Source organism: Aplidium turbinatum, chromosome 1, assembly GCF_918807975.1.
Source record: "Aplidium turbinatum chromosome 1, kaAplTurb1.1, whole genome shotgun sequence".
NCBI lineage: Eukaryota > Metazoa > Chordata > Ascidiacea > Aplousobranchia > Polyclinidae > Aplidium > Aplidium turbinatum.
This window is the reverse complement of record NC_137472.1, coordinates 44,827,885-44,849,671: the sequence shown is the minus strand read 5'-3', so window position 1 is coordinate 44,849,671 and position 21,787 is coordinate 44,827,885. Positions and strand designations below refer to the sequence as shown.

The following is a 21,787-nucleotide window of genomic DNA, read 5'->3' as shown; positions in this document are numbered from 1 at the left end:
TAGTTGTAGTTAAAGCTTCTACTGGGGTGAAAATGTGACTTACTAAGGAGTTCCTAATCTCAGGTCTTTAAATTATTAACATCATCAGGTGATAAAAAATATTTTAAGGCAGATTAGAAGTTATGGAAAGAATATCTTTATACTTAATCTAATGTACCCCTTGAAAAGTCGAAATGTACCCCTGGGGGTACATGTACCCCAGTTTGGAAACCCCTGTTCTAGAGTACCGATCGCAAATCTACTCTTTTAGAATTTGAACCGCTGGACGGAAGACGTTGGTTTCGAGGAGAAATTCTTGTTAATTGCTTCGTTGCAGTAAGTGATGCCTTCGGTTTTTATTGTGTATAGCCTAATGATTAGTGTGTGTGATGCATTACAGTATTTATATCTCTCAGTTGTGTTGAGCTGGTAGAGAAGTCAAGAATAATTTATTCCGACATATTTGGTAGAACTTTGGATATCGAGCATTAGGCCTATCTGTTAGCTGCGGAAAGCGATCATAAAACATTTCAAAACCGAAGCTAGGTCCGTAGTCGTCTAGAACAATAGTGTCTTCGTTAAGAATAACAATTATAGCCTACATCTGATGTATACATAATAGGTTACAGTAGGCGTAACTTAGTTGAAGATTATATTCATCAAAAAGATAAAAAACAGCACAAATTTAAAATTAAATGTAAATATGTCAAATCTAGTTGCGTTACTCGGCTTTTGTGCTTATAGGCCTACAGTAAAATAAATTATGACTTTGGTATAGGTTTGGAAGTTGGAATTGTTGTCGTCCTGATGAACATCTCAGACAGAAGATTACACCACTAGACTGCAGTTAACAACAGCTTCACTTTCTTGAGACGTGGCCGAGCGGTTTAGAACGGCATACTGGACCTACTATCTCGACGGAGGTTCAAGTCAGAGACGACCACAATTTCCGTCAAAAACAGTTCGATTTCCGGTCAACATTTATGGATATGCACCACTGAGAATTTCAAACAAGGTGAAACTCGAGTATGGCGTCTTCCATTTTTGTTTGATTGGGGTCTATATGACTTTACAAATGATCGCATCCCTTTAATTCAAATATATTTTATTGTTTAGTACAAAATACATAAGATACAAAAAAGTTTCACCCAGAGAAACTCGTAGTGTGGTTGAACGATGACAGAAGAAGATTTGTCCCCTTGACCGAAAACATCAATGCGCTGAGTTGCGTCGCCGTTTTTATCGACGTCTCCCGGTTTTCCGATAACGATAAGAGGGGTGACTCCCGGATTGATGTCAGTTTTGGTGATAGGTATGGGACGCTTCTCCACTAAGATATAGACTGTATGTTAAATGTATCCTGCATTTAAGTAGAAATAAAAAGGCTAAGTGCAGTGTGAAGCTTGTTCTATCTATCTTAGGCAGGTTTCTACCAACAGAATTGATAATAGCTTATGTGCCCAACTTACTATTCCAAATGATCATAAATCCACTTGCACTTCCACTGCTATCACTTGTAAATTGAAAAGATACCTGGCTCTGTTTTGAGGTAAATGACACTGGTGTCATTGGCCCGCAGTATCGATACTGCTGCAAAAATAAAAAGCTAGGTTTGTGTTCTTGCTGAGCTACAGTTAAACAGAATTACGACACTTCTTGTAGCTTCAATTTTCATTAAAATACAGTAGCCTAAATTGTTCCTCCCAGCCCAGGCACTCATAAACAAAGCCTTTAAGTAAACAAACTTTTGGACGTTTTCTACACGAGCACGATTTCTACATCAACAAATTAGTCTAGTTTCTCAAAATGTAGTTTAACGTGAAACTTAGCATTTAAAGGCGGTAGTTATTATTTTCAGTTTAAGTCTCGGACTTCATTTGGCGTGTATTCAAAAATAGCCTAGTGAAGAGTATAAATTCAAATCAAATACCTTTTTATTTAATAATTTTCTGAACAAAAAAGCGTAATTCTTGAAGTGGATTTTAATAATTGTAAAATACAGCTCTCAGATGAAAGACTTTTGATGATATTTTTAAACCTATATAGATGAAGATTTATAAACTTGGTGGTAAAAGTCAGATCCTCTCGACCCCGGAGTGGCCAAAAGGATCGGCTCACCGTTCATACAAAGAAGAACTAAGCAACAAGATAGTCACCATCACACTGCCGTCAAAGACAAGAAGATAATCACCAACTTTTACATTGTTGCATAGAGAGTGGAGGTTAAAGTCGAGAAATTGAACTCGAATGATCTGAAATATAAGAAGCATTGTTAATTCTAGCAAAATATCATACTTTTTACCGCAGGGATTTGGTAGACATCGAAATGGGTGACTAATCCGCTTCCATATTAGTGTCAGTATTAACCCTATACAGAAATAAAACGTTTAGAAATAACCGTAGTAGTCATAAAATGTTTTTAACCAGCTAATTATAGTCATTACTGTGTAAAACTGTAGGATAAAGTTTTAAACAACCTAGCCTACAGTGTTTTCAGACTACCTGGTCTGGTGATGCAACAATTTTCCACCTACAATTGTCACCGTTATAATAATGCCGCGGATAGTTGGGTGAAGATATTGAACCAGCTGTTTCTGTCATTGTTACTCCTTTCTCACAAGCTTCTATCCACTCAATTCCTGCAAGCAACGTAAGCTATGCCTTAGTCTACATATAAATAGGTTGTACAAAAAAATTATTTGAGTGTAATAGGCTATACGTTACCTGGGGCCGCCATATACTATGCTCTTTGTACAAACACGAATACTCATCCTTTGGCAAAAATTTTAATTTTCTCCGGACATATCTCGTATACCGCATCTTTTTTTTTTGTCTGCCTCATTCTTTACATGTTCTTTCCATGTTCTTTTTGGATGTTCCTGTTTCCTCTTCCTATCTACCTTCAAAGTCGATGCCTTTCGAGGAAAACTTCCTTCCACCCTCCTTAGTACATGCCCATATACCAGCTTACTCCATTTACCCTTGCCAGTTGTTCAATAGTCTCCCTTATCTCCAGCATATCCATCAACTCTTCAGTCTTTTTCCCTCTTCGTTTTTACCCCACACATTGTTCTCACCGTTGCCCTTTCCGTTCGATACAAAAAAGTGAAAACAACCAAACAACTTCAGATTCAAATAAAGACATACTTTTACTGCAGAAGCCTATTGTTTCCACTGACTAAGACTACAAGAACAATTTAGATAGTTAACAAAGTTACTTTTACGAATCCAACCAGAATGAAATCCAACTCTTTGATAAACGCCAGGAAACCGGGGATGTGCACACGTGACTCCAAACGATGTGACGCCAACCTGATACCAGGTGTCCTGGTCATCACCAAATAAACACATTAGTGGTCCCCCAGAGTCACCCTGGAAGCACAGACCTGCAATGAAAACTCTTAAAGCAGACGTAGATCTGTCAGAAGATGAAATCACATAGCACTTCTTGCGTCAGCCAACGATAACATAAGCCTGCGAGTTGCGACTATAGGACAATAGGTCTTTACATAAAATATTTTAGAAGCAAAGAAAGGGATGAAAAACTATTTGCTAAAAGTAGGGGGGGAGGACATTAATTAAAAGTGCTGTTTTTTTGAAAGTAGCCCGATGCTTGACCAATCTCGCTAAACTTGCAAAGCACCCTAAAAAACCAGCTACGTTAAATCATCGCCGGACTTTGTTAACAACAAAAAAACGCCAAGACTTAGCAATACTGGTTCAATACTCAGGGTACACCAAGAAGTTCATAAACCTGGCAAGTATCAACTCCTGGAGCACTCGCACACAGCTGAGCTTCAGTCAAATCAGCATTAGACCTGGAGTTATAATAACTTTGACACTGTTTGAAGTTTGAAATCAACAAGCGAGCTTGGTATAAAGTTTCAGAATAAACCTTTCCCTTGGCTGTGGGATCTGCAAAGATTAAAGAACGTCACTTGTTGTTTGTCAGCATAAAATAAACACCTTTCTGTTTATTTAAAAATAAATAAATATCTGTTTTTGCCAGTTTATCGTAATTATGCTTTTCTCAGGAACAAGGTCTCCACTTAAAATAAAACTAAACTTTTTGACTTGCTACTTTCTTGCAGAGAAAAAATGGAGTCCACATTGACAGCAAAACATTCGCGGTGATGAAGTTTATTTTTAGTGGAGAGTTTGTTCCTGAGAAAAGCATAAAAGGTAGGAAAGCACTATGCTTGCTTCTATGGCACAATCCTGTAGCGTAGAGTGTAGACTACTCCACCAGTAGAAGAAAGCACAAGAACACAACAAGTAGTGACGCACCGGAGGCAAGATTTTGGCCGGAGGCCAGATGTTTCGGCCAGACAATGTCAACTACGGCTGGAAGCCGGGACTTCCGGCCTTTGTTAATATCTTGTTCATATAATCAATAGTTATCCAGCAGTTTGGCTGTGTTTCTATCCACCAGATGTAGTATTGTTTTTAAGACATGGAAGATTGTTACTGACTTCCTTGAACCCATTTTCAATCTTACATGTACATTTAATACCAATGTTACAGCCAAAATATGTAATTGTCTGTGTATTCTTGTATTACTACAATGCCACAATCAAACATAAAATTACATTTTAAAAATTACACCGGCTCGGTGGCTTATTAGTGGTTAGTGCGTCCGCCTCTGAATTGGTAGGCATGGGTTCGATACCCTGTCGGGTCATACCAAAGACTTTTTAAAAATGGTATTGAATCGTATTCCTGCTTGGCACTGAGCAATGGAATGGATGCGTGTAATACGTAAGACATATAGCCGCATTGACACTGTCTGCTTTGTAAAGCGCTGAGGAGCAACGCATTCCGCGATGGATACAGCGCTATATAAAAACAAGCATTATTATTATTTATCCAAAGTCATAAACTTAACTACAGCCGCACACAGTTGGCACACACACCTCCGGCTACAGGCCAGAGCCACTATTGTCTGAGGTCCCGGAGTTGTAAAAAGTGGCCGGAGGTTGTTCCTTCTCTAGTATCTATATGTTACGATTTACAACGGCTTACCCAAATCACCAAACCCGGTGGCAATACATATCATACCAGTGGGTGGATCGAAGCGTTTATCGTTCGGCTGAGCAAAACAAATCGGCCGGACGTTTTGTTGGTAGACAATATTTGCTTCAAGTTCAACCACAGCCAAATCGTTTTTCAATATGCTGCAAAAATTAGCATAAACTGATTCAATCAAATCAAGACCAAAAACTCAGAAATATAATTGGAATTACGACACAGGAAAGTGTATTTTTAAAAGTGCCAAGGTCCAGAAATAAGTTCCCAAACTTGAGACAGGATTTACTTACTTTTAAAACAAAAGTTTTGCGTGTCGTGAAATCTATGTGAACTTTTCAAAGTGAACTTTGGCACTTTTTTCGTGCTAACACTTAGCAACAATATTGAGATGACTGCCAAAGCACTTTTTCCAACGCTAACTCCAATTAGCAAAATGTGACTTAGGCATTTAAACTACACTCTTATTGCAAACTATCAGAATGTGAAAAACACTGATGATGCTGATTACAAAATAGCCTATGTTGAAATGGCGGCATACAGCTAGCTATGGCTGAAGAAATTTAATTGATCAATCCCAATACACCCAAGCGACATTGTTATCAATGTAAAAACTAAAGTAAGTTTTATATTTAGTTCGACGTTTTGAGTAGCACTGTGACGTTTCAGATTAAAGGATAAGAAAACTCGATGCTCTTTAAATTGCCTGCGACATTAGAAAGGTTATGTTTACTGGTTAACAAAATGTTACATTTTTTCATAGGTCATATCGGATTTGTCACGTGGATTCTGAAAAAGTGTAAAGTTTCTTGTTCAAGGGTAGCTTGCAAATTGCAATGAGGTTGCTATGCAGCTCCTCACCCAACTTCGAATTGCGAATGAACAATAATCCGTTTAACTTTCATCACTTGTTCTCCGGGGTTTCCTCTCGTAGAATGCCTGCCAACCACCACGCGAAATGAATCTAATCTAAAAGTAAATGGTAGAGATGTGAAGCTAGTACAGCTTTACGTCGCATCACAAACACTGATAGTGACAAAATGATAACAGGGTGACGAAAGAATGTCAGCTAAGAAATGTAGTGACCAAAAATATTTTTTTATCACCCACGTAGACTACCACTTCAAAATAATTAAACCACCGCAGGTTAATCACTTGTAATAACTTTTCAATGCATATAAATGATTGTGGTAACTTCCAACAAATTGTAAAAGCTACTGTTTATGAACCAAATGCGTTAGGCTCAGTTAAAATTTAGTTCAAACTTTATTAGTTGAGTTTGATTTCGATAATGCATTGCATTTTGAAGTACTGTATTTATAACAAGAACAATTCATTTCAACGTAGACTATGTTTCCTAAAAGCAATTTGCAGCGCAACCTTCGCAGGGAATGGTATATCCTCCCTGCGAAGGTCGCGCTGTGGAACAGACCACATCATTAATGGCTATACAGCATCTTGCGCCCACCAAATGGACCAGAAGGTCAGCGTGTCTCAAATGATGAGATCAAAGACAGGTTACTCTCTGGCAACCTCCAGTGGAGTCCAGAAAATATCATCCTATGGGTTGGTACAAGAATAGACCCTCGACCAAGAAGGTTCATACGAAGACTATGTCACACTCACAAAGTCAGTATTTAAAATAGTCAGAATACTGAAAAGTTTGGATGTTCATCAGGACAATTATTGTTTCTATAACTGGTTGCAACATTCATCTGATCAGTAAGTTAATAAATAAAATCAATTTTTGCAACTGGAATGCTAGAATCGCCAGTAGATTAGATTGCCATACTTGTTTAAATAGTCATCAACACAGTGAGCTGCAGTCAATATAACTTTTTCGTGAATAATTGATCCACCACAAAATATTCCTGCTGTGCTGGCAGGTGTCAAAGCAACCTGCCACGGCCATGATCCTTTCACAGCTTTGCTTCCACCAACTATTCTGGGGCTCTGGAAAACAATACAAGCGTCATTTTGGTAAGAATGGCGTTGTCTGAATGTTTAGCCTGATATTAAAATGTCTTGTTTTCATTTGCAAGAAAGTTATAATCACGGGATGAACGCGTCGAGTGACAGAGCAGAAATAATGTCTACTATTGGTATTCTGGAAAAAATAAACTATATTTTACCTCAACGTTTATACATGAATTCTACTAAAGCTGATTGCATTGGTGATAACAAGTAAATTTAATGTTAAAAACATCGTCTGAAAGTTTCAAGAGCTTTAGCGTCGTCGTCCAATTGTTATACTAACTCACTGTTACGTTCTGTTTCACCTTGACTAAAACTAACCCATGTGAACTTCGGGGCGTGTCCCTGCTTCCCGCATGTATCAAAGGAATCCCCAATTGCGTGAGCTAATTGACAAGAATTCAAGTAAGCACATATTAGAGTATATGCACTCTATTAATTATATATTGTTTGGTGTAAGCTATCTGTGTATAAATCGTCGTCGGCTGCATAGCCGAGTGGTGAGAGCGCTGGAACGGCAATCGAAAGGGCGCCGGTTCGACACCGCTCAAGAGCATGCGGCTGTGTCTCTGGCAGGACACTTCTAAATCTTCAACCACCGTGTTTAAGCCTAGATACAACAAAAAAATATGGAATAGTTTTATAGTCCGCCACGTTGGCTCAATGATTACGCGCCCGGCTCAAGATCACGCTGGTTCGATCGACTCTCGGGGTGTACGCTTGAGCAACGCATTTCAGGACTGCTCTCCATTCAGCGGCACCTAGTGAATGGAATAATTTCCCGGCAACAACACTTCAACAATCGGAAAACTTCACTCTGCAAATCTCGGTAACCGGCCCTGCGTCAAAAGCCTCTGCAAGTATGCGAAACTACCAGAAATAACCCATCAAGGCTTTGTCAGTCCGAGGATAAAGATTCAAAACCAAAACTGTGTATAAAAAAAAACAGCAAACCAAAAAACACGTCAACCTTCTAACCATATACGTATGCTTGTGGAATACAACAGCGTCACTAAAGAATTGTATTATTGTACTTTTAGAGTCGAATGCAAAAAGGTCGCTCAAAATAAACGTAACTTAACGGCAAGCTCTTCTCAAGCAAGCGGAGTTTCAGTCAAGCATCGTTTAAAACTTGAGCCTAAAAGTGTAACGATTTGCAGGTGGTAACGTCACAAACGAGCGGGTTGTACCGTGACCTTCGAGATAACATGTCGAAAGTGTTGAATGTTATGTCGAAGGTGACGGTTGTACTCCAGGTTGCTTTTAAATTTGAATTTTTGAAGCACTTTTTGTGACAACCGGATGCAGTATTTTAATGAAAAAACATTTGATCCGATGTTCGGTTTAGACTGGGGTGGTTAAAATTGAGCCCACTGTCCGGATCCAACCTAAACGATCCATAGATGACAACCTCAAGTCATTATCAACATCAACTGATGACAAGATGATTCCAGAGTCTAGAAAACCTTAGGGAAGTTTATGTAAACAATCAACAAACCAAATTTGAAGCGATCATCAAAGAGTATGATTAAATAGACATAAATCCTACATATCTCTCCTTACCGCATTCTATTTCGTCGCTTCCATCAGCGCATTGTGTTACGTTGTCACAGTGCTGTGCGGCTGGAATGCACCTTCCATTCCAACAGGAGTACTGTGTCGAGCTGCAGCGATCTTTAATACATACGGTAAATAAAGATGATTCTGGTTTTTACAGTAGCCTACTGGCGACAATGGGTGAGGGACGCCGGAAGAAAATAAGGCATTTGACTTTCAATCACGGGACTTCGCTCGATGCTAAGAAAAGCTGGAAGCAAAAATCACTGCTTATACTTTCAAGCAAGTTGTAATGTAGGCCTACAGTATTATTAGGGGGAGATTAATCGGCTTTTTTTTTCAAATCCAACTTTGGCCCTGGTTTTAGAATACAACAGGACATTTTAAGTCTCTGGGAAAAAAATTGAAATTTCCGTCCAAACCGTTTTCTCTTGAAACTTTTCGTGTTTCCCCGATTGTTTTTTTACCCACAAGCCTAATATGGAGAGCTTTGGCACAACGGCTTTTGGTTAACCTGTACACAGGGCCTCCGAGAGAAATCATGACTGGTCGGGAAACAATATGAAAAGTGGGCCCAATTTTTCAGCAAAAATACAAGTACCGGTAACGAATTTGTATCATGCGTTGCATCATATGTCTTACACTTGGCTACTTTCCTCATCCTGAAATTGAATTCGTTTAAAGTTTCGATTTTAAACAACGTGTCTATCTATATGAAAAAACTTCTTTCAATAATTATGAAAATCACTCGACTACACTTGCAGCAAAATTGCCATTGTTGCTCAATATTTTCTCTTGAAGAAATCGCAGTAAAGTTGTATGATGTGCACATGCACACCTCATACATGGTGCCTTTGGCCACGGCCGTTGAGAGGAGAATTTAGGTCCCATACCAAAACGATTTTCCGGCCCCAAATAAAGATACTTCCCAGAAAAATGCACCATCTCCAAAGAATGCAGTATAGTTTGTTTAAACTCTCTACAGTGTTAAAGCAGTGCGGGCGTGTTTGCTGATGAATACTTGTCTGTTCGTTGTGTGGAATCCTGTAAGAGCCGCTTTTGGGTCGGTGATAACGTCTACTCCCTTGACAAGTCTGCGTCACTGCGTCTGCGTTGGTTCCAGACATGTTGTGAATCGAAATTGCTATAGGTGGTAATTTTAGTATAACCTACAGTAGATAAAGGAAAAATTGTAAACACACAATGCGGGCAATGAAAATAGCTCAACAAAGCATTCAATCTATTCCGAACCTTTTGCCATCCAAAGTTACGGATCACAGCATCAAATAATAAAGATTTTGCAAGGTCTAATTTGATGCTCAACATGCATAAACTGTTCTCTCGGTTTTGAGTCGTGGTGGTGCGTAAACAAATCTTACAAATTTTTGTGTGCTAAATCCACGTTTTCAATTCGCAACCGTTGGAGGTACTGGTTTAGGCAACAAATTTTCAAAGCAACAAAAATACTTGGAAAAGTGTTTCGAAAGTTGCAATCAATGATTTCCTTAAGTGGATATCATGGTGTGATGCGTTCCGGTTTGCAGCTCAAGTTTTCTGGGTAGCTTTCTTTCAAAAGTAGCCTACCAACTTATCCAAAATGTCATTGTTGTAGTCCTACAACTTGTCTAAATTTGTTCCAGCATGCCTACAACTACACATCAGACATACATCAGATATTTCCATAGGACTTCAAACTTATCGATGATATCTGAGTTTGTTGATACATTTGTGAATAAACTAGGCCTACTAAGAGCTAGCGAATCCTTTGCAACATAGCGTACAATAGAATAAATTTCGTTTGTAAGATTGAGCTGGTGAAGCGGAGTTGTTGGAGCGTTCTGTCCAAAGAAAAATATATTTTTTTTAATTCATAGTTCCTACAACAACTTAAGCTTGCGAGTAGCCTACTTTCCAGCTTTCTGTAACTTTGATTACATCTTCCTTTAACTTCATTAAATTCATCAGCTTATTGCCCATTCGTCGTTGTCGTGTGAGCCTCCTCTGGGGCCGAAAAACATTAAACAGTTCTTTATCGCTGCATAAATAGGTTAGTAGAGTGAATCTCGCTTAGGACTGTAATCTAGGCTACATAATGCAGAGAAGCACAGGTTTGAAACTGCTCAAGTAGGCTGCTTGGAAATGGTATAGCTTTTTTTAGAATTTCCTATCTGGCTTGGCTGCAATTGATAATGACATACAGTAAGCTTAATCGATCAATTACACTACAGGTACCGGTACTCAAAAATGGTATAATATTTGGACAACAGTGCACACCATGAACTTCAACTGTAGTGCATTTAAGCAATGACATCCATAAGCAGAAAATAGGCAAGAAGGGTTTACTTTCTTCAATTTTGCTTGGACACTTTTCCAAATATGTTGGATCCATTATCGTATGCCTGGCAAACGCAGTTTTCATGTCAAGGTACAGTTGGTCAAGCAAACATAATAGCCTGCACGCTTAGGCAAAGCAGCACTAGTTTTCAAGTTAGAACAACATAACAATGATCGAAAAATACTTGTAAAGTTGTAACTACGCATTTCATTCAAAAATTTGTTTACTTTTAGGTTGATAAATTTTTATTTTAGTAGTAAAAATGGGCCCCCCTCAAAAGTGACAAAACGAAAAACTACTCGTTTTTCCTTTACAATTTTATGCTAGGGGGGAAAGTAGCCCGACTTCCCCCCCCCTCTCGGAGCCACTGCGCTGTACACCGGTGGAAGCCCAGCCAGCGTAACCTTACATCTATAACTCAGCCATCCATAGATATTGACTAGCTTGACCCGATATCGATAGATGCACATTGGACTTGTTTCATAATGACAAGTAAGCCTAGACCAGTGGTTCCCAACCTGGGGCTCGCAGAGAATTTTATAGGGGGTCGCGAAGCTGTTGCTCATGCAACAACAAAAGTGAATGTAAGTAGGACGAGGTACCGGTCCGCTAGTAGTATGTGCCTTAGGCTACGTTTACATGACGTTTCATTGCGCCCGAAATGAAAATTTTCCGTTTCGGTTAGTCTGCCAGACTCGTAGTCTGTTCACATGCGATGACCGAAATGAGATTCGTGGCGGTCTAGATTTCATGTCGGTAGTTTTAACAGAAATGAAACCGAAATGAAGCGGTTGCGGGTGATATAAACACACGGCAATGAGTTCCTAGCAACGAGATTAGCCCTTCTGCTAGTAGTTTGTGGTCTGTTTGAGTATTTATTTGTAGTGTAGTAGGAAGAGAGAACTTGAACATTATACCAGTGCAATAGCTTTGTGTTTTTAAAATCATAATGATAGATATTTTCAACTGGGACTGAAATGCTGGTTGTTTAATTTAAGTGAGCAATTAGCAATTGCGAACCAGCAATACCACCAATCCTTTTAAGTCAGTGGTTGAAAGATATGTTATATTTGCTAGCATGTTGCTTATTGTAAAACCTATAGGCTACTAGCTATAGGAAAAAAATAGAATGGATGTGGAAGACGACATGAGACTGGCTCTGTCTAGCACGCAACCTCGAATTTCACGGTTGCTGCAGACCTACAAGGTCAACCATCGCATTGATTTGTCAATAAATGCAAGAAAAACATTTTTAGTGCTGCCTTTTGTTGTAGGCTATTATTTGTTAATAGTATACTTGCATTTAGGAAAGAATATAAGTGGGGGTATAGCGGTATCTACGAAATTTTTTAAAGGGGGTCACCAAGACAAAAAGGTTGGGAACCACTGGCCAAGACGATTGCCATCACTACGTTCTAGCAATAATAGCAACTATCACAAATCTAAGATTGTAACTTCAGTCACTTGTTATTAACATTTCACGAATATTTGTTGTTTTGTTTGGATGATTTAAATTATTTTCCTGACGAGGCCAAGGAAGTTTTGCCGAAAACGTTCGAATTTATGTAGTTATATGGAGTAGAGTTTTACATGTAGCCTATTCGCACAAAAATTATATAAGCCTACAGAATTATTCATGCACTAACTTATACAAAAGAGCAAAAAGCCTGTGAACGTTTAGAAATGGATTTTAAGAGGATATGATTATATTTATTTTATTTGTTAATTTGGTCAGCTCAATATAAAATCCGAAAATATGACTTCGTAAATAAACTTTTCAATCTTTTGAATTTACCAGTGATTCAAATGGATGCATACTGCGTAAATACTAATTAAAGAAGGAGATTAGGCTACCGCATTAAATTGACAAACTGCCTCAATAGCTCACTTGGTTAGCGGGTGACTTCTGGAACGAAGAAGCTTCAAGATCAAGCGGCGCTGGATCGACTCTCCTGGCGTGCGCTTGAGCAACGCACGTTAAGGATTGCTCTCCATTCAGCGGCATCTAGAGGATGGAATAATTTCCCGGCAACAAAACTTCAACAATCGGAAACTCCACTCTGTTAATCTCGGTGACCGGGCCTGCGTCAGTAATTCAAATCCTTTAGAAGTATGCGAAACTGCCAGGATTAAGCTTTGCAAGAAGCTTTCCCAGTCTGAGGATAAAGATTCAATCAATCAATCAAATTCAAGTGTATTGCGAAGCTTTTGCCACATAAATGTGGCTTCGTCAGTTACTACATATCTATCATATCAAAGAAGGTTTAAAGTTCTACTTTTGTAAGAATGATATGTGTAGGCTACTTAAGAAGGCATACCTGTGTGACAAAAGCTGTAAATACCCTTGGATCAATATAATGTGGTAGCCTATTTTCCATTCCTTCAATACAGAATATCTGTATTTTCGGTACGCTTTTGCGCATGCGCATTTTAATGACCTTTCCCGTGTATTACGACAATCTAAGACTAGAAAAAACTGTTTGCGGCTGTCTTGCAACATTATTAACGTGCTGTTTTGGTAGTTCCAAACGAAAAAGTTGAAAAGAGACTTCTATACGCTGAAATCAATAATATTGCTACATTCTGTAATCGAGTAAAAAACCAAGTTCTCACAATTCAATCGTGGTGTTTCGAGATTGGACGCAAGTTATTTTCCACAATAAAATATCCGCATTTTCATTCTTTTTCTTTTCATTAAAATGATATTTAAACTTTATATGCCTTAAACAAAAAGTGACGTCAATGCAATAGCCCACCAGGCAATTTTACGCGAAAAGTAATTTTCAGGGTAGGGAGGGGAGTGTTGGATTTAGATTTCTTTCATGTTTCCAGTGGTCTTAGAATGTACAGTTGTAAGTTATCCTAAAATCAGGGCTAAAGTTAAAATTACCCCCTCCCCCCTTATGTTCGATAGTTGCTTAAGGAAAGGGGCGCTTTTTCGATCTTGTAGGGTGTTGAAGAATATCCAAGATTTGTATCACGAGAGTTGCTAGTTTTATATCAAAGCATCTTACAGTACAACTAACCCCATTTTATGGCAATAGTAATTTGCTGTGTACCTTTTGTAAGCCAGTTGAGACGAAAACCAACGTATTGCCCGCTTCCATCAGAGTGAAAGATGACAGACACTCTACTTGATGACGAAGTAAACGGTCTTGGAGTAGTCCTCCCACAAAATCGTGTACCTGTGTACTGAAATATAGCTAACATAAAATACGATTTGAACCACACAAAATAAGTTGCACTGAGGCTATTTCAGGTACAAAGTGAATTACAATGAGCTTTTTTGTGCAATTGTGTGCTTGCAACGTAACATGATATACAACAATGCGATACCACGCTACTGGTGATATTGGACAATTGAAAATAACTTCCCAAGTCCCGGATAGATTACATTCGGAAATTTGCTAAAACAGAAAAAAAATGTCAACAATGTTCTTGAAATTACTTTCAAATATAGCCTACAATATGTATTTATGGAATAGGCTACCGAAAGATGGTCAAGATCAAAATTTAACTGCCTAATTAAAGCATACAAAAAACAAAAGTTGTAATTGACCGTGTTTGTGGACAGAGGCTTCACTAACAACAGAAAGGTGTGGTGCAGTGTGGGCGTATTTATGTGCAGAGTGGACTGCATTTAATATTACTGCGTTTATGTGCTTGTGCAGCACGACTTGCCTCAACAGTACGTTTCAATAGAACAAAAAGTACAAAATACACGGTATGTAAAAAAAAATTTAATTAAACAATTTTGTAAATCTCTCACATTTTGAGATAAGTTTAGCTTTGAGAACCTCTGTAATAGTCAGCACATACTTACTCTATCGCTTCCATCATAGATCTCTAAAAAGTCGTATTGACATGCTTTCGAAAGTTCCAAACGAAAAAGTTGAAAAGAGACTTCTATACGCTGAAATCAATAATATTGCTACATTCTGTAATCGAGTAAAAAACCAAGTTCTCACAATTCAATCGTTATGTTTCGAGATTAAACGCAAGTTATTTTCCACAATAAAATAACCGCATTTTCATTCTTCTTCTTGCTTCTTCTTTTCATTAAAATGATGTCACTAAAACTAACTATTTTGAAGACATCATTTATTTTGGTAATCTCAAAGGTGCACATGCCCTGTCATCACTGTTGCTCTTCAGGAATAGAACGACTTTAGAAGAAATTTTATTTTCAACGTTAAACTAACGTGTTATAATTACGGGCCCGCGAAATGACTTGTTTGGCTCGCCATTAAAAATAGCAGCGTAAAGTGTTATTTATTTTATTGAACAGGAAATTTATGCACTGTGCAGTTTTGTAGCTGCAAAAATAAAAACATACCTACATTATTTTTGTTAAAAAAATTTCATCTTCTTAACACTGGCTACCAGAAAAAAGAAGTAGGCTACAGTAGGCCTAGGCTATTTATTAGGAGACAAAAAATACTGTAGTAAATGAAACTAAACTAGTTTTGCAACCACGTGATAACGTATAAACAGTGAGCTTTTGTTTATCAATAATTAATCAATAGTCTCGGATATAACAAGAAAGTTAGCTTATTGCACAAACATACATGAAATACTATTGCAAAACTATTGAAAAGTGATTTATAGGCTACCTTATTAAAAGTAGTTTGAATAATCCATACGCAACGCAAGTTATTAGCATATCTTTTTGGAAAATTAGGAGATGAAATATTTCCAAAATCTTCCGTAAATGTGGCTCCCCCATCAACACATGCCTCTTCTACAAAATATGACACTTTAGCAGCAACATATTCTATTAAACTTGGCTAATCCACTAGTAGACTATGATAGTAGAATAAAAGTAAGCTGATTCATTCAATTTGAAACACTTTTTGATGTGTGATAAATAGGCAAAGATCAGTGGCATTGCTAAAATGATGACACTAGTAAAGTTGGATTTCTACAGAAATTCATAATTTATTTACACTTTTGCACAAAAAACTGGAAAAACTTAAAAAGGATAATAGAACATTTTCATCAGTACGTACCCAAAACATCCCGCCCTCTTGCTGAGGAAAGAAATGAAAGTAGATGAAAGCAGACTAGCCGAATAGTTGTGAAAGGTTCCATTTCCTGTACAAAATCTGTGAGAACACGAGTATCAAAAATTGAAAAAACCTTGCATTTCAAAGCAACACTTTCAAAAAAAAAGATAGTTTGCCCCAACGCCACCTTTTTAACATGGTTTTTAATAGCCTTATACTAGCTTAGGCTACGAATCATTGCTTGACACCAAGCGTCCACGCAAGCTGCTGTGGAGCGAAATCGCGACAGTTCGATTTTAAAACATCCTGTAGTCTACTGACTACGTTAGAGTATGAAGTTATAAACTATGATTAGGCCTACTTTTGGTGTTTTAATTTGGTTTTTATGCTAGCAGTTGTTGTTTTTATATAGATTTTTTTTCTCATTCTAATTTTGCAAGGCATAACATTTTTTTAATAATTGAATAAAGCCACCGGATTTTACTTTTGTAGTAACAAACAACTTCTATACTTTCTTTTCATTATTACTGAACATTAGCCTACCTTGTTTCAACGTAATTTGCCTAAGCTTGATAATTGCCACATTATGAACAGGGTAAGCAGCTGACTCGATGACTGATATAGTGATATAGTCTTCCGCTGATTCCTGTTATTTTATTCGTATTGTTTATAATTGTACCATACAATTCTCGCAGCACATGAAATAAAAGTTTTCTCTCTCTCACTCTCCCTCACTAAAGCCTATAGCTCCAATACAAAACTTCGTTGCTAAACTTTTCATCAAATCTTCATATGATTTCACGGATGATCCAAACGGATTCAAAGAGTGATAAAATATTTTATAAAGTAGACAGCAGTGCTGTATTCGAAGGTATACGGCGGTATACGCAGTAAGCTATACTCTCTGCTTTTTTGAGCAACTAATAGTATACTCTCTGGTTTTCCAAAGAGAGTGCCCAGCCCTATGCTATCCTTACTGATTCCTGATGTATGATGTTCTGCAAGAATTATCCATTGAACTTCAGTCTCGAAGTACAACTTTACCTAGAGCCGAACTTTTAATAAAAAGGACAATACGAATTATTGAGAGTTTCGAGGAAAATCCGGGAGAAAAAACACAGTTTGCTTTAGCAGCCAAGGAAATGTTCAGAAACATTCCTCTGATACAGAATTCTAAAATGGTGCCAATTAACGCGAATCAATTCATTCAGAGCATTGTTAGCAGAATGCAAATGAGACTTTTCACTACAATGCCGACACTGACAATGGTCAGCTACTGGTTGATATTGCTAACTTGCAACCTGAAAAAACGATGGAAGGAAATTTGCGTCATGGAGAAGCAGAGGTGAGAAGAATTTGTAAACACTTTGACATTGATGAAATAAGGCAAACCGGGGCTTGTTGTCACAAGGGGCGTGTTGTCACAGCAATTTTGTTTGTACTTGCACTGACTGCTTCGAGTCTATATTTGTAGCACGTGCTTCGTTAAGAGTCATCTTCATTTTGAGGTTAGCAAAGTTAAGAAAAGATAGCAGGTTTAGCTTAAATTAAATTATTATCAAAAATGTGGTCATCGATGTAAATTTCACTAACTTTTCAAAATTGTGTGACGCTTTCGTAAGAGCAGTCTGATCGCAAGTATGAAATCAGTTTTATAGTTTATTATGTTAGGAGTATAGCTGACACTTTAGAAGTTATATAGCGTGCCTTTTCTAGTCGCCATTAAAACTTTTGTCCGACTGCGTACGTCGGGGCGAGTTGTCACAGCTGTGATGATGGTCACAGCTTATGAGAAGCAAAAGCAAAATTTGGCATAAACTACCGAACCCTTGGTTGATATGTGAAGGCAAGGAAACAAGACCCAAAGCAGTTGTTGAATTAGTTTCAACTTGTTTATAAGTGTAAATTCCACGTAATAAAATTTGATTTTGTAACGCAAACCGGGGCGTGTTGTCACAGGTTTGGGGTTTTTCGATTTGTGCTTTTGCTATATACAATGCAAGTTATTTGGTTATATCATTCGTATGCTGTCCACTTACACTTCCTTTTGCCACTAGTTAAACTTTTTAATCGCAAAAGAATTTCAAGAAAATCAAATTTTTGTAAAAAAAAAACAAATATTGTGACAACACACCCCATGCTTTGTGACAACACGCCACGTGCTGGGGCGTGTTGTCACAATTTTTTTTTTTACAAAAATTTGATTTTCTTGAAATCCTTTTGCGATTAAAAAGTTTAACTAGTGGCAAAAGGAAGTGTAAGTGGACAGCGTACGAATGATATAACCAAATCACTTGCATTGTGTATAGCAAAAGCACAAATCGAAAAACCCCAAACCTGTGACAACACGCCCCGGTTTGCCTTACTGTACAGTCAATCCAAGAATTAAGAGACTTTAGTGAAAAAGTTGAAATTGTGCCCAATAATTTGAAGTCTCTCTTGACAGCTATTTCAACTTTATACCTTGTTCGACAGCAGAATGTGAACGTGGTTTCAGTTTAATGAACAATATTATCACAGGTTTAAGAGTATCTTTGCTCATTGATAATGTGAGCTGTTTGATGTTTATTAATTGCAATGGACCACCTGTGGCTCAATTTACCACTAAAAATATGTAAGATTCTGGCTGCTAAACCACCGATCAGCTAAGAATACTAGGTTCCAAATTTGTAAAGAGGATAAAGACGTAGATTCCTTTCGGCAGGTTGTTTGGAATGCATTCATAGAAAAACAAACAATTTGGTATCTCGTCCTAATTTTATGTTGATTTCATGTTATGGTTGAATAAAGGTTAGTATTTTGCAAGTTGTGTATTATTTATCATTTTGGTAAATCTGACAGTATACATGGTGATTTTTTTACGAATACAGCACTGGACACTGGACAGTATAGGGCTAGGCTATCACACTAAATCGGCAAATTAAAGTTTTCGCCGAACACGTGTGGTTTCGTCAGTATAGTCTTATCGGTACCAATGAGATTCTCGGGCCCAAAATCAAGACACTTCCACAAAAAACGCACAATATCCAAAGAATACTCGCAGGTTTCTTCAATTTTTTGGGTCCCTTGGAAAGGTTACGAGCACCTAAAATTATCCCGGGACCGGGTCCAAAAGTACCCCATAAATCCTCCCTGTCAAGGCTACTATAAGTAGGGCTACCATCGATTTTTTGTTTGTCGTATCCAGGCTTACACCTGGTGGTTGAAGATTTAGATTAAGTAGACGGGAAGGCAATAAAGCCAATCTTCGTGTCCACCTTCAGGCGTGCCTTTAAGTGTTCTGCCACAGACACAGCCGCATGCTCTTGAGCGGTGTCGAACCGGCGCCCTTTCGATTGCCGTTTCAGGGCTCTCACCACTCGGCTATGAAGCCGACTATCGATTTACACTCAAAAACTGAGTAAGGACGACAAGAAACGGCAATTTTCGGTTTAGGCTACGTCTTCACATGTGTCAAGTCATTTACTATGATATTTTTCATCAGAAACTAAATTTTCTAGCAATTCCTTGCTCTTACAGATTAATCTGCGCATCTCACGACAGCGTAGTTTAAGTTTACTCTCAGAAGAGATTTCATTAACTGTTTCATAAAGACTGCTCCATTTAAAGCACAATATGTAGCCTGTATCTGGACCATACATTGAGATCAACAATGAGATGATTTCAAGTTAGCCACCGATATATAGTAATTAGCAATGTCAAAAACACAAAATGCATTATGGAAAAAAACTACCGTATTAGTTGCAAAACTGAGGGTAGGCCTATTGCTGAAAATAAGATAGCCTACAATGAGGACGAAAGTCGAAAATATTCACTACAACTAGAATATAATTTTGTTACCTTTTTTCCAAGCATTTTCTGGAATTTCATCATCGAAACAGTGTTGAACACGGTGCATAGCAAACACACATGCTAGAATTTTTCTTTCAACGTCAGACCAGCAATTTTTTTCTGTACAGTGTTACCAAACAACCCCAAGTGGATTTCTCTAACACTGCTTAAAAAATTTCTGAATAGCATTCTTTGCACCAGCGCATTTCCACAAATCGCATCGTAGTTTTCGTCGGCTTAATGATGTGTATTTTTCTTTAAAAAAAATGTCTGGTCCGTATCCTCTTAAACACAAGTTTCCCGTCCAAACTTCTCCCATTGGTTTTTTAGAACTACAAAATTTCCAAAGTTGAGAACAAAGTTTTTCATCTGGCAACACTATAATTTTACGCTTATAAAAAGAAATTAAATTTCCACTCATTTTGATCTCTTAAATTTAGAATTGGATGGGATGGCACACCGCTGATTGAATGTCATAAAGTCGATTGATTGTCACAAGAAAAAGAATGTTGTTGCTTTCTAGTCAACAAGTGCTTAGTAGACCGGGAGCCCGCGACGTCCACCTTAGGTGAAAAAGTTACCAATTTCTATTCATACAGCGATGTCCGGTGGTATGTGGGTACTCATAATCTGGAAGTCTGCCGGGCCACCGGTGGTGGGTATGGGGGGCATTTTTCATGGCCCAAAAAATGCGTTAGGTCAGCTAAAATAGTTACCGCTTGAAACTTAGTTGGTTGTAAAGTAAATTGTTTCTAGATGATTGTCTGGTATGTGACAGACATTTTTTGTTGTGGGGGGGGGCTCTGACAGACAAGTTTTATACCCCCCAAAATTTGCGCTAGGTCAGCTGAAAAAGTTACCGGATAAAACCAACTGATTATTAATCTGTGAGTGTTAAGCTTCACAAAAATATATGTGACAGACAAATTCGGTGGTGGGTGTCCCCTGACAGACGACCTAAAGTAGGTGACCCCCCTAACTGAGCTAGGTCAGCTGAAATAGTTACCGGATAAAACCAATTGGAAATTAATGTGTGAGTGTTGAGCTTCACAAAAATATATGTGACAGACAAATTTGGTGGTGGGTGTCCCCTGACAGACGACCTGAAATAGGCCTATAGGTAACCCCCAGGTTTGCACTAAGTCAATTGATAGGAGAATTTGTTAGCTGTGCTTTTGAAGTACGGTAGCCTATAGGCTACTAAGTAACAGAACGTGATTTATCTACTATTCTACAGTACTTCATTTGTCTACACAAATAAAAATAGTTTCAGTGCAAGGAACTATATCAAGCGTTTCTGCATGTGCTTGGCTCACTACAATCTCAGCCAGTAGATCAACTGTTTTCTACATTGGTTTAACCTCTACAGACGTTGAATCAATTTAAAAAATGGTTGATCTGTTGTCTGAGATCCGGTTGTCTTACTTTTAAATCTTAAAAGAAATCCGGCTGTCTTACTTTTAGCGAGTTTGGTGATTGGAATTTTACAGCCCTAGTGCAAGCTGTTAAATTAGTTTGAAAGGGATCATTTGCTTTTGTGTTACAGTGGGCAACGACACATTACTAACCATTCACTCCTTAAAGCGCTTGATCATCTGACTCTAGCACTATACCCTAACCATTTAGCTATGTGATAATAACACTTTTTTCGAAACTCCCTACAATAAGCTACTGTATGACATCACAATCATAAATAATCAAGCACTCTACGTTTTTTATTCCTCCAAACAGGGTTGCCAGATGGCCTTTTTTTAGGCCAAATTCCAGAAAACTGGCCTTTTTAAATTGCAGTTGGCCTAAAAAAATTGATGCAAATAAGGCCAGAAAATCTGGCCTTATTTGGCCCTTTTTATGGCTGCAAGTTTTGACCGGTTTAAAAAGTATTATTTTAAGGAAATTCAATTTCAATTGTAATATAAAAGTATCACTTATCATCACTTAGAGCCTGACCTATATTCGTTTTAATTTTAATTAGTGAGTAGAGAATGTGTTAGCGGTGGACAGGACGGTTCTATTAAGTTGCACCCGCCGTAAACCGTAAAGTATACACTTGCCTTGTTTGTTAATGTGATGTGTTTGC

At 38.0% G+C, this 21,787-nt stretch overlaps 1 protein-coding gene across 3 annotated transcripts; it reads right to left on the bottom strand.

Annotated features, from left to right (window-relative positions):
• Positions 1 to 976: 976 nt before the first annotated feature.
• LOC145781003 (enteropeptidase-like) lies at positions 977 to 19,819 on the bottom strand. Of its 3 annotated transcripts, none has more exons than XM_082592703.1 (16): positions 19,717 to 19,819; positions 15,880 to 15,975; positions 15,484 to 15,611; positions 14,694 to 14,783; positions 13,930 to 14,062; positions 8,542 to 8,652; positions 7,300 to 7,364; positions 6,797 to 6,957; positions 5,866 to 5,973; positions 5,002 to 5,153; positions 3,734 to 3,894; positions 3,198 to 3,351; positions 2,482 to 2,618; positions 2,136 to 2,231; positions 1,449 to 1,569; positions 977 to 1,309 (listed from the first exon to the last, which is right to left on the bottom strand). In XM_082592703.1, exons 1-16 carry the CDS (start codon positions 19,772 to 19,774, stop codon positions 1,092 to 1,094), a joined length of 1,989 nt encoding a protein of 662 aa, XP_082448829.1. In that variant the 5' UTR covers positions 19,775 to 19,819; the 3' UTR covers positions 977 to 1,091. The 3 variants fall into 3 exon arrangements, with proteins under 3 accessions (XP_082448829.1, XP_082448838.1, XP_082448847.1); XM_082592712.1 differs by having other exon boundaries at positions 1,449 to 1,566; XM_082592721.1 differs by having other exon boundaries at positions 1,179 to 1,309; positions 2,171 to 2,231.
• Positions 19,820 to 21,787: the final 1,968 nt, after the last annotated feature.